The sequence below is a fragment of the Eleginops maclovinus genome, chromosome 12 (genome assembly GCF_036324505.1).
Source record: "Eleginops maclovinus isolate JMC-PN-2008 ecotype Puerto Natales chromosome 12, JC_Emac_rtc_rv5, whole genome shotgun sequence".
In the NCBI taxonomy this organism is placed as follows: domain Eukaryota; kingdom Metazoa; phylum Chordata; class Actinopteri; order Perciformes; family Eleginopidae; genus Eleginops; species Eleginops maclovinus.
The window spans coordinates 22,732,956-22,745,982 of record NC_086360.1 but is presented as its reverse complement, the minus strand read 5'-3'; the positions used below and the strand labels follow the sequence as shown (position 1 = coordinate 22,745,982).

General features: G+C 45.5%; 1 protein-coding gene across 1 annotated transcript in view; it reads right to left on the bottom strand.

The window, feature by feature from the left end:
- Positions 1-13,027, bottom strand: part of fam222aa (family with sequence similarity 222 member Aa) — a 47,043-nt gene that overhangs the window by 18,718 nt on the left and 15,298 nt on the right. The window contains exon 2 of the mRNA XM_063897905.1: positions 4,272-4,415. Within this exon, the coding sequence (XP_063753975.1) occupies positions 4,272-4,368 (97 nt within the window). The 5' untranslated portion in view covers positions 4,369-4,415. The remainder of the gene's footprint in view (positions 1-4,271; positions 4,416-13,027) is intronic.

The window sequence follows — 13,027 nt, the reverse complement described above, 5'->3', positions numbered from 1 at the left end:
TGGAATAATGACAGTCTCTGTGGGCACTCTGTGGAATTCCAAATGGGAGTTAGGAACGAGGTAGTTCAATCAGTGGGAAAAGGTCAAGTGCATGCAGAGTCTCTCCCTCCATCGCTCCATACATTCCCCGAGTCCTACTTTATGCCCTCCACCTCCAGGGTACTAAGGCAATCAGGGGAAGGGTTGTTATTCCTGCTGCTGCTCGTGACCACGTTTAAATATTCAACTGAAAACCCTCCCCACGTGTTTTTTTCCTTGCCGCCTAACAGCCGTTCCTGCTGCAATTTGATATGGCCAGCTAATTCCCCTGTTATGTCTCGCACCGCCTCAGACAACAGTGCAGGAGAGGTGGCAGAGGTCATTACCTGAGCATATTCCCTCTCCGTGGTGTTGTGGCTTAGGAAGAAAAGCTGCTAAAAGCAAAGCAAACTAATGGCTCTGGCAGCTCCACCTGCAGAGGCACATGGCTATTAGGAAAACTACAATCCCCAGGTGAACCCCTGTGTCATGTCCTGAGGCTGTGTGTGACATGCCCAGGTTGTCTCTGTCGATCAAGACTGAAGAGGGCTAAACCTGCCCCGCACTACATGAACCTGGGATATCAGGCCTTCTGTGAACTTCTCATCTACACCTGGCTGATTGGCATCTTGGGCCTCCTGGGTGGTGTCACAGGGGGTTATGGCAGCAGGTGTGTTTGTGAGCATGTCATGTATGTAAGGAGACATTCAACTGGGGACAACTATTGATTCTACACCGTTGCTTTCAATATGATGCGAATGTGTTTCTGAGCATGTGTGTGTGTGTGTGTTTATGATTTGCAGCCAGGCCCTGCTGGTGTTAGAGACACAGGGGAACACCCAGGTTTAGCCCAAAGTCTGATCCAATCACAGGACAAATATGGGAGGGGCAGCGAGCTCGACAGTATGACAACGACAGTCTCATAAATGGTCATGCATGGCTGAAGTCTAACCACTCCGTTCTGATTAAACAAATGAAATCCTGCTGAAATCTGAAAGATATCATTTTGGAAAGTAGCCAGGAAGAAATATCCCCATGAGCCAGTCAATTGAGGAATCCTGGACCTGTTATTCTGGAGCTGACATGTGGCAGAGTAATTGCTGTCTGGGCCAGGGAGGAGGCAGGGTGTTGGTGGGGGCTGCTGGGCTTGCTGTCCAGCCATCTCAGTGTTACTCATCACCGGACCAATGCACCTCCTGCTCCCTGGACCTTCAGACCCACGGTGGAGGACGACAATCAGGGAGAGGGAGGTTGCCGCTGGCTGTGGGGAGCCAGGGTCAGTGGCAACTATTCACCCCTCTACCCTTGCAGGGCCTTTCTTTCTCATCTGTCTGGATGGGTGCCCTCTCTCTGGGGCACAACACGATGAGAGGCCCACTGCCGTCTCTGCCTTTCATGTCTCCATCTAGGGCAGTGGTAGAGAGACGTGGAGTGGAGGACGGAGGAGGGGCCAATCTGCAAATGTCACCCATAAGGGGGGATTTAATTAAAAATGACAGGGGCTGGCGCTGGAGAGTGCAGCCACATATGCGTGGAATTTGGACGTAGTGAAAGCAAGTGCCTATGATTTATAATTCAAGTAATGTGCTGCACTCCTTTTAATTCTACGTCCAAAGAAGAACATATCAAAAGGCCGCCTCTGTGAGGCTAATCCAATATGATATTTTTAAGGGCAGGCGGTCAATGTTTTTTTTTGAAAAGCCAGCTTCTCTGTCTCCCTTTCGGCTTCTATCTCTCTCTCCCCCACTTGTCTGTCTTTCCCCATCTCCCTCTGCCACTCCCTCCTTTCTCTACCTTGCACTCCCCGCTCTACAGTACCTCACCCAACCCCCCCGAGTCCAGACACAGAGCGGGCTGTGATAATGGAAACATCCCGCTCTCCGCCTCCCGTTTCTCCCGCTAAGCTCTGTGCGCTTGGGGGAAATTGATTGTCTGGCGAGCAGATCTGAACGCTTCCAGCTGATGGTAGAGCCAGTTAAGTCCTTTTTTATTGAGGGTATGAGGGATTTTTAATGGGAGTCGCATCAATGATCTGTGCAGCCACTGTGCATCTGCATGCAGGGGCTTTTGCTAAAACCCTCCTCGCCCTGTCATCCCAACTGCTTTGCCACCCCAGTCCTTACACACTTACACACACACACACACACACACACACACACACACACACACACACACACACACACACACACACACACACACACACACACACACACACACACACACACACACACACACACACACACACACACACACACACACACACACACACACACACACACACACACACACACACACACACACACACACACACACACACACACACACACACAATTTTTGTGTAAAGGACAGCAGATGCAGATGACAGAGTTCACCTCCGCCTCGCTGCCAGGTAATCCCCCTCACGTGCTCTCACTCCCTCTCTCTCGCTTTGAGGGTGTATTCTGGTATTCAGCCGCCTGTTGAGAGCTCAGGTCACCTTACCCACAACCCCCATTCTAGGTTGGCACAAACTTGGACTCGAACAATCAATCATGGGGACCTGCTCAGCATGGTGACCCGAGTGTGCCCACTTGTGCAGCCAGACCCACTGTCTGCCTTCCTGCACCCCTTCTGGGCCTGGATGAACAATTGCCGTATTGAGGCCAGGAGCTGCACAGTGGTGGAAATCCAACACTTGCTCCCCCCACCCCTTCCTCCAAGGACAGAAAGGAGGCTATTATGTTCAAACATCCTCATTATGAACCTCAAGTCAGTCACTGTGGTAGTCTTTCAATCAAAGGTTTTAACAGGTGGAGAAAGGGAGAGAGGGAAAGGGAGAGTAACAGAGAGAGGGTCAGTAAGACGGAGTGCAAAGGGAAAACTGGAGACTGTTCTTTTTTCTATTGATTTAGGTCCTGACTCGCACTGGCTGCTCCTCAATAAAGGACTCAGAGAGGAAGTGGGCTAATCCTGCAAAATTGGAAGAAGTGAATCGATTAAGACGACTGTTGAGGACTCCCTCTATTTGCCCCCCTTCATTTCCATCTTCTCTAATTCTATTTTGCGCAGTTTCTCTTTGTCCTTCCTTTCACTTCACCTCTCTCTGAAACCTCATTAGTGGGCCACATTGGACCCCACTCAGCTGAAGAGCGGCCCCTTCCAAATGCACTCAGAGCTGTGTTTATGTCTCGTGTTCTCTCTCTCGGTTTCACACACCAATACAGCTCCATACGAAACATCCATACAGCCAGATCTGAGGACAGAGGTAGCACACTGTCACCTTGTTTTATGTGACTTTCGTCTCCTCTGTAGGAGGTGGTTGGAGTGTGATGTAGAGCTGAGAAGTAGCTAATTGGCCAGTGAGAAGCTGAGAAAGAAGGCAGTGCCTTTCACAGCGCTGGTTACAGGCCTGATACAATTTCCCACTGATGAAGAAGCACAGAACCTGCTACTCCCACTATGCCTCTCTAAGCTGAGGTAAAAACTGGTAGGTTAGCGCTCTCCATCCGCCAGTCCTTTTAATCTGCTTGAGCTAGCTCGTATGCCTGCCATGTAAACAAAAGCGACTAAACACTCTAGAAGCATTCAATAAGGAGGAAGGTCTTTCTTCCCCTCATAAGAAAAAAGACTCTCACAGTAAAAAGCTTATCCAGAAGCTTCTACAAAATCAGGGGGAAACTCACCTTCCAGATGCCTGACTGCCGCAGCCCTCTAATCCAAAACTGGTTGAAACTAGTTTTGCCAGCTCTATAACAGTTTTCAGCCCTGGCTCATCTCTGTCCCTTTACACCATTTTGTGAGTGGACAGAGGGTGGTGCTCGGGGAGCAAACAGAGCAGCTGTCATGCTTTACAGGCGGCCGGCACAGCCAGGGCCAGACACTGTAAATGTTTACAGACCCTCAGGGTCACCCGGGGCCAGAGAGGCACGTTAAACACTGTCTGTTCAGCCCTGTTGTCACGACTGCACAATCAGCACAGCTAAACAGCCCCCCTCACAATGAATAGCCAAACAACATGGCAATCCAAGGTCTAAGTGCAGAGCCAATGAAACTGTTTAGAATTCCTCAGAGTAGCGAGGGAACCCAATGACAAAACAACGGGACCCGGAAAGTCTATTTTCCTTCACTTATTCACAGTTGGGGTTAACTACCCGTTTCCATCATTCACCATGACCGATTAAATACAAACGACAAACACAAGCCTCTCTCATTCCTTAGCTTCGGGTGAGCTGAACTCCTTAACTGCGTCGCTCCCTTTCACTTTGAAAACTTACATTTCCGTCCAAGGGCTTGCGGGGGCTCCAGGGTCTTGCTGGCACACACTGGGTGCTGGGGTGGAGGGTTTTGCCTCCTCTGCAGACAGGCCAGCATGGCGAGGTGGGCACAGTACTACAGCCGTGGGGAGTTCTGCGGCCAACCTGCAGCAGGAAAAGAGAAAGATAAAGAGAGTGAGTTAAGCAGGATGATTCGAGGTCAAAGCTCCATGCCGTGTCTGGTAAAAGCGGCAGGATCTGGCTGAGGGCTAGATGGACTAAGTTTCTCACCCAGGATTTAATTGGGAGAGCATGCCTACAGCTGCCTGCCTCTCAGCTCTGTGTGCTGAATGATAAACACACACCTGCACTGGGGCAGCACGGTTGACACGGGTTCAGAGCACAGTCCAGGCCAGTCACTCTGCAGCTTCAAACAGCACAAGCACACAGCCATTCAACCACATCTCCCGTCTTAGAAACCATCCTCAAAACAAACACACGGGCGCACACAGAAAGTAGCAACACTCAGACACATTCCTTCCAGGGCAGTGTGTACATGGTGATTGATGGCGTTATCTATGGACGGCAAAAAAAAATGGTAATGCTGAGAAAACAGCAGTCTCTCTGCTACAACTTAACATGCAACAGCTCTGGGGGACTGTCAGGAAAGGCCTGGGGGACTGAGCGGTGTCTGGATGTATGTGTAGCTGTGTGTTGAACCGTATGGTTGAATGTGTGTGTGTTTGTGGGAAATGTGATGGGTTGGGAGGGGGGACTGCCAACCGTACATCAGGGCTCGTGACGGCACTAATCAATCTCCCTCTAGGCCATAAATCTCTAGCTCTGCACTCCCCCTTTTCCCCACAGCCACCTTCACTCAGGAGCACGGAGGCAGTTGCTGCTAGTTTCCTCTCAAAAAGCCCATCACGGCCCCAGTGGAAACACAGATATATATATTTATATTTAAGAAAACCTACAGCTCCCTCACGGAGAACCCTCAACAATCGAGTAGCATGGTAGGTATCATTCATCAGCACATACCAGTGTCACATTGCACAATGATGACTGATTACTAAGTCTTCTACTTGGATTATGTGCCAGCTGAGAAGAGCTAAAGCAAACCATTTGGTTCCAGAGAGTGTTTTTATATGATAAGCATCGAGATTCCCTCAATGGTTCACTTAGCGGATATTGTTAGGTTTCCAGGAAGACAACGTGCTCTTAATGTACTGAATACAGCGAAGCAGCCTCACCTAAAAGCAAGGCTGTCTTTGTTTAAAACTCTGTGGGTTTAATCTTAGCTCTGCATGTGTTTGAGTCTCTTGTCCAAAATGCATCGATATGAAACACTATCGTTTCCATCTAGGCCGGTCTCCTCACATATTAAAACAAAGGAGAGGCAAATATTTCATCCGTGCTGTCACTGCTAGCGTCTCCAGCCGTGATGCGTGGCAGATTATTGAAAAATGATTTCTCATGCGCCTGTCACAGGCTTGTCCACTGTTATTTATTTTCTCGGTGAATCACTAAATGAACATTTAGCCACCTGCCATCAGTCCATTACTTAGTTTTATAGATTATCATTTAAAGAAAGCAATTATAATGATTACAAGATAAATTAATGGCAGTCCATAAAGCCCCAGCCCTTGTTCTTTCTCATTTAGGAATAAAGCAAATTATAAATCACCAGTGAAAACATCAAAATATTAAACCACTAATTGAAGCATTCAATCAAACTAACCTTTACACAAAACATATTCCATAAACAACCGATCTAGTAGGAAAACAACAAAGAAATATGAAACATTTATACAATATATTTATGCACACTGTAATATAACGTTAGTGCACAGAATCAAACAATTCATATCTATTCAAGCTGTGTTAAAAATGATTGCTTTTCACTTTTCAGAATTCAGCACCCACTGAATGCGTGGTCTCAAAGATGCAGATAATGCCATTTAAAATATATTATAAATCTGAATTTTCTAGGTGCGTTTGTAAAAACTTGAACAGCCGTCCCTACACAGATGCCGTGTAAAAGTAAAGTGCTAGAGTACGGATTGAGAAATGGAGGAAGGAAGCACGATAAATTACCACAACACAATTTACTGCCTATAATTAAGGCTGAATGACTTTCCTGTTTTGAATAGTTAAAAGATTAGAAGCAGGTGTTGCCAAAAAAAGCAGCACCCGTTCAAAGAATTCAGTCTTTCGCTCATAAAAATATGTTCTAATAAAACATTTTTCACAAGACATTTAATTTGACCTCAGACCCCGATGCTTGTATAACACACTTTTCACTCAAAAATGTGTATTTTTAAAACATTTTAGAAGCAACAAAACACAACACCTTTTAGCACAAACACCTGACAATGTGAAAATGCTGCTCCTCTCTGATAAATGTAGGTAAATTAAATCTTTAGACTCAGGATTTCTTGTTAATGAAATAGTTCACTCTCCCTCCATCCCATCCCACACACACACACACACACGCTGCAGATGGAAGAGAGGGGCCACTCTATTTCTCGCCAGGTGCTTGAGCAAAAAAGGTCGCTTGCAGTGCCATTTCCTCTCACACACAGGCAGGCCTGGCCCAAACACACTGGCACTTTCAGCTCATTACTGGCTATTCACATAATCCTTTCTCTGTGTCCTCTCTGTGAGGATACTAATTTCACAATGACCCCATCCTCAAAGCCCATTTGTGAAAAGATAGTGGTTGAGAGGGAGTAAAGGGACACGTGGTGTGGATTGAGACTAAAAGCAGGTCTTAACGGGGGGATACCTCCACAGTTTTCCCCTCTGTGAAATGAAAGACAATCGTGTAACTACCCTCCATTTTTCTCCATTTGCTGTTCACCAAATGTATTCGGAGGCATTAGAGTTCGCTGAAAGAGACCCACTTTTTTTCAATTCAATTTCAAGAACCAATTTTCTCCCATTATTGACTTTAAGAGCGAGGCAAAAGGAGCAAGTCTTTGGCTTGTTTGTCATGTCCCCCTTTCCCCTCATCTCCTCCTATTAGGTTATTGTACTACTTAGCAGATGTCTATCAGAGGCAGGAAATTATCTCCAAACCAAAAACCTTGTGAGCCATCATCCAGCTGCCCGAAAAAAAAAACGCTTGTTATGCCCGGGTCAATCCCTGTAAGGGGTTGGTGCGAGAACACACACACACATACACACACACACACACACACACACACACACACACACACACTTGAAAAAACCACCTGCACCTCACTCACTCATCAAATCCACTCACAGGTCTCCTATTACACCAGTGCGGGGATATCTCAAAAGCCAGGATGTCTATCGGCTCTTTCCCCGTTCTGCTAACGCTGCTGCAGGGTTTGCAATGGGGGCGGAAGATCAGTCCCAGGAGATGAGGGAATAAGCCGGAATCAAGAGGCGGTGGGCTTGGCAGAGGGCTATTTCTAAGTTAAAAGGTTCTTAAACTGCAGAGGAGATCAGAGGAGATGGCTCCCCGCGCCCAAAGCTGTCTGCCCAGATAAGCATCCTGCCAAGTGCGGGGTGTTGCAGGGTGGTCATGGGTGAATAAACGTAGTGTGTGTGTGTGTTTAGGGGTGTGTTTTGAACTGCATGTTTCAGGTAAAAGAAAGAAAGAAAAGAAAGAGTCAGACTCATAGTTGTTTGTTTATTCTTTGATCAGTTGTTCCTGTATGCAAGGTTCTTGAAAGGCTGCTTGCTCTTGAAATAGCATTTGAAATGTGTCTTCTTTTGTCAAATGAAATCGGGTTTAGGAAAACTCACCCGGGAGTTTTGCTCATATTAGGCATATTGACACCACAGGAGTAGCATGTTCCAATGTATATGAAGGAGGTTGGAGCTCACAAAGTCATTTTTGACCAAGGTTTATTTACAATCAACATTCTACATGGTGTTAAATGTGTTACAACCCGTGGTAAAAAGCTGGAAAACTTATATTGTTATTTTGTCATTGACATAGAAACTCAAGTATTTGATCAGCATACTGTAACAAAACACATTCCATGTCCTAGCTAATATTATCCCGAAGTTATTTTTATATAAAACCAATTGCCAAGCTTCTGTGGAGGCTTGACTATCTCAGTTAAAGTGTCTCCAGTGAAGCTTCCCCTCCCAATGGAGGAGCAGCCGAGGTCCGGGAGCCTGGCAGACAGCCTCCACAATGAGCGGAGGCGGGGCTTCGACCTAATTGAATGGTGACCCTGCCATCTCACTGTAGGACGCCCCATGCAGTGCTTTTAACAAGCTGCTGTGTCTCCACTCTTAATAAGCCCAAACAAGTTAATCCAATCGACACACTCAAACCCTTTCTTTTTCTTTAACAAGGCACTGCCTCTACCCCCTTAATCCCTGGCTCCCCCTTCTCCGTCACCATTCCGTCACATGAATGGAGGGATAGTGAAAGGCTCCATTAGGAAGGACTGGCAGTAAACCCTTTCAGTTCGGCACTTTCCACACATCGGCACTACATAATTTGCACTCATACTGTATATTTAAAACACACACTCACACACACACACTCATGCTCACATGTGCCTGATATAAAACTGGTCTTCTTGGCCGTGGCAAACAATGGGAGGGTTATGTTCGCCGTCCCAGATCCACACACAAACAACAAAACAACACACAAACAAAAATTCTGAGGGGACGTTTGCCGACAGGCACGCACTCTGGGACATAAAAAAGGCATTGTTAACAGACCCTCCCAGCTCCACAAACAAGAGCCACTGATTCCCTAACAATACAAGCCCCTGGATGCACTCACCCACCAGCGCTGCACAACCTCACACCAGCACAATAAATAACCTGCACAACAAAAGGCCATTGTGTGTAAAAGCCTACAGTTTAGGCATTATTGCCATGATATACAGCGTTGGAATAACATATTGGCAGCCGATTCTTATATATACGATGCAGCATGTCACTGTTATTGGGGCTTATACAGCCTTGTATGCCGTGTTGTCGTATTTATAAGAGGTTTCTCTGCAGATGACGGGCGCCTTGGCAAAAAAAAAAACCACTGAGCTGTTAGCTTTCTATATTTCAGTCAGCTTCAATAGCTCAGCCATGGGAAGAAGGGTGAGGAATGTCTGGCAGTCCAATAGCAGCGAGTCGTCTGTCACCTCTAATCAAAACATGCCTGCCTCAACTAATGTCAACCCTGTAATAGCAATGTGGACTAATTGACTTTACATCCAAATGCTGCTTGTGGCGGGAGAGGATTCATTTATGGTAAATAACAGGCTCAGAAGGCGGCATGTTATAATGACTGTGTGGAAACCGGTTTCAAAATATAGAAAAAGTCAAAAATGTTGAGAAATTTTGATTCATATTTCTCCAAAGACCAAACTATTTTTCACACATACTCTGCTACCTTGTTTCATTTTGAAATACTACTCTGTTCTTGTTTTTTTAAACATAGTAGCAGGCGTGTTCCTCTTCTACAGTGTCTACCAAAGCCTTTGAGGAAAACAATGAAATCTTAAAAATGTGGTTGTTTTTTTAGTCAGAAAGCCATGCCATAATAACACTAGATGAAGCTTTTTACGAAGTAGAGTCTGAAATGGGAGAGATGTCCATAATAAAAACAAAATATGTAATTAAATCCAACTTTCAAGCTCTCACTGTCCAATAAAAACAGTGTAACATCATTTTAAATGCATAAAACATGTCCCATTAATTACAATATTACAAAATCTATGAGATATAAACCAACAAACAAAATCCAAAAGTCATAATGAACATGTAGCCTGAGTCCTGTGCACCAATCACCAATCTGAAACCCAACACACGCCTTTAATGTCGCGCTGGGAGAGTCCCCTCGGTAAAAAATCTGTTGGTTTCCAGCACAGTACAACCGAGGTGCTCTTACAACATGACGGAGCCTCGGTGCTTCTGCTGTTGCCAGCGAGGGACTTTGAGCAATGAGAGTGTGGCTTAAGATTGTCAGACAAACCACAGGGGAAACAGATCCTCTTCTCCGCTTATTGCCTCAGCCTTTGTTGCATTGTTTTGCGAGGCAGCAGCATCAGTTGTCATCTAATACCACTTTCACACAGAATCCCTGCGAATGTTGTGACATATTGAACAGATGTGTAGGGTAGCTGTGGATAATCTTTATTAAAAAAAGTAAATTAAATTAACACCAATCTGGCTGCATTAAGAAACCAAGTGTCAACTCTAAAAACAGATTTCTGTTAGAGATGCATCTCACCAGCACCACTTTTGAGCATAAATCACAAACTCTTCCTTAAATGTGAAAAATGGGCCGTGCTTTCTTGGTTTTCATGCTAGGAATTATAGCTTCCAAGTAAACCTTATTACACACCATTTGTAAAGCATTGTTGATATTGCAAAATGTCTTATCCCTATGTGACACAATCCTTTATTGTCTCAGACAGGTCCATTCATGGCTTAACAAACTAACAATAAAACAAGGGCTCTTTTTTCCCCCTGTACCCATCCGATGGTGGCTCACTTGAATATTCAAACAGTGTTCATTGTCTTTTTGTGTTGTGTTCATTGTTTGTTGTGCTGTCATTTTCTCAGCTTGGCTCCTGAACTTCAAAGAAAGGCTTATGTCAATTTATGATGAAATGGAGTGAGCAGGCGAGAGAAAAGAGGGAGAGAGAGACAGTGTAAGAGTGAGAGAAAACCTTGACGCAAAATGGCCCTGCCTCAAAATGTATGCTTATTAATGGGTGTTCAATAAATCAATGGAATATAATTAAATTCAAACAATGTGATTTCTTCTCAGACTTGCCGAAGCCTGACTCCAAACATCGCTCTCTGCAGGGCCTGAGGTGACCCCAATTCCCATGGTCCAAAGGACGACTTCGCCGTCTTTCACTGGAGGGTGTCATGGATCCAATAGTCAGTCATGCATAACATTAGTTTGTTGTGAAGCCCACAAGGCAATCAAATAGTGCACTGTTGAAATGTTGACACTGATCTCATTTGATATATCTCAAGTGTGACAAAGCCATTTTTGCTCTGCAGGATATTACCGACTATAAAGGAGAGGATGACACAAGTTCTCTCAGCTAAGCCAGATTTGAAAAAAGGAAGCAGGCATTTTTCCCCACACATCTTCCCCTCATTGCGGATTCTGTCACCGAGACTCAGCAAGCCTTTCCCTTTACTCTGTAATGTGTGCTATCCAGCTGTTGTCATCCTGCTTCCTCTCAAAAGCCGAGCTGACCATGCCAGCAGAGGAATCTATTGGACAGAGTGGGAGTCGAGTCTGCGGTTGGTAATCACCTGCTGGCTAAAGGCACAGATGGCACAAGCATCAGCAAGATGTTGTCGTGCAGCAGCAATCCAAGAAGTCTTCCTGACAGACAAACCTGAGAAACCCACAGCAAGCAGAGGAGTCGCAGCATGCTGATTCGATGCAGAAACCTGGCAGCCACTGCGCTACGTGAAGTACAAAGAGTTAAAGCATCGATTTCCAAGGCAAGGTCTTGGTGTCACTGCTCAATGATCGGGAAAGTGAAAAAATGGCCACGTTATAATGATTTAAAATGGTAGATGCTTTCCATGACAAAAGCATCCCGATAAGGGATCCTGTTATCTGCGAGTTTGACCAGCCACGGAGAGAAACGAGAAGCGAGGTCATCGCATAGATAACAGCTTATGTGAAGACTGATTATCTTGTCCCCTCTCAAGGATTTTTGATACATTTTGCTGCTTCCATGATTTATTTGTTAGACCAGAGGCTTGCTTTCCGGTTTCACCACTCTTTAAAGTGAACATGGCTGGTCTCCACCTGTTAATATTTGCTCTTGAGCTGCCGTAACTTTAAATCTTCTGACACACAGTCAATTTGAGTTCCCCCCGGGATTAACAGAAGATTTATGCTGATATATTTAACTACACCAGATTGAGTAAACCTACGTGAGCAATTGTAGCTGTCACTAAAATAAGGTGCAGACCCTTTTAGCTTTTTCTCGCTCAGCAAGAATAAGGAAGTTTGACAAAGTCCTTTAGTCTATTGATGTAGCTCGCAGACATTTTTTTTTTCTGGTCGTCAGGACTCCCAGCACATCAAACATGAGACTAAAAACGCCCTGGAGACATGCCTCTTCCTGAAGACTCCCCAGCAGATGAGATCCTTCTGCTCCGTGTGTCTCTGTGCGGTGCCTTGGTTTGTCCTTCACAAGAGACAGGTAACACTGCCAAGACCCAGTAATTAGTGCAGATGGAGACTGTAGTACTCTCAACCCCTCCCTGCAGAAACGCCAAGGGAGGCAATCTATAAATTCCTGCATATTAATGCAATTTAAAACCACTCTAGACACCTTGCTGGAGGCAGGTGATAAAAAGGTGAACTACCTGGCACACAGCTGCTGATATGTCAGTGACATCAGTCCTGTCTCAGCAACTTCCTGGCCCCGACACCCCCCGACACACACACACCAAAATAACTTGATAATCCATCTCCTTTTGCAGAAAATGCTCTCCAAATCCTGACCTTAGGCCTAACAACTGGGTCTCTATCAATAATTAAATGGTAATCTAAAAACCCATTTTAGTTGGGTCATCTTTCTGCGCCATTGTCCCTGCTTCTTTTCTTCCGCCGTCTATTTTTTCCTCTTTCTGTAAGATCTAGTTAGAGATTCCATTAGCATGAGAGAGCAGGCTGGTAATTGTCTTCACCCTACTGAGTGATCCCTGGATAGAGGATTAGGCGGAGAGAAAGCCCTATTTCAACTCAGAGCACAGATGCTGCCCAAAGCCACCCACTCCAGATTAGATTAGACTGC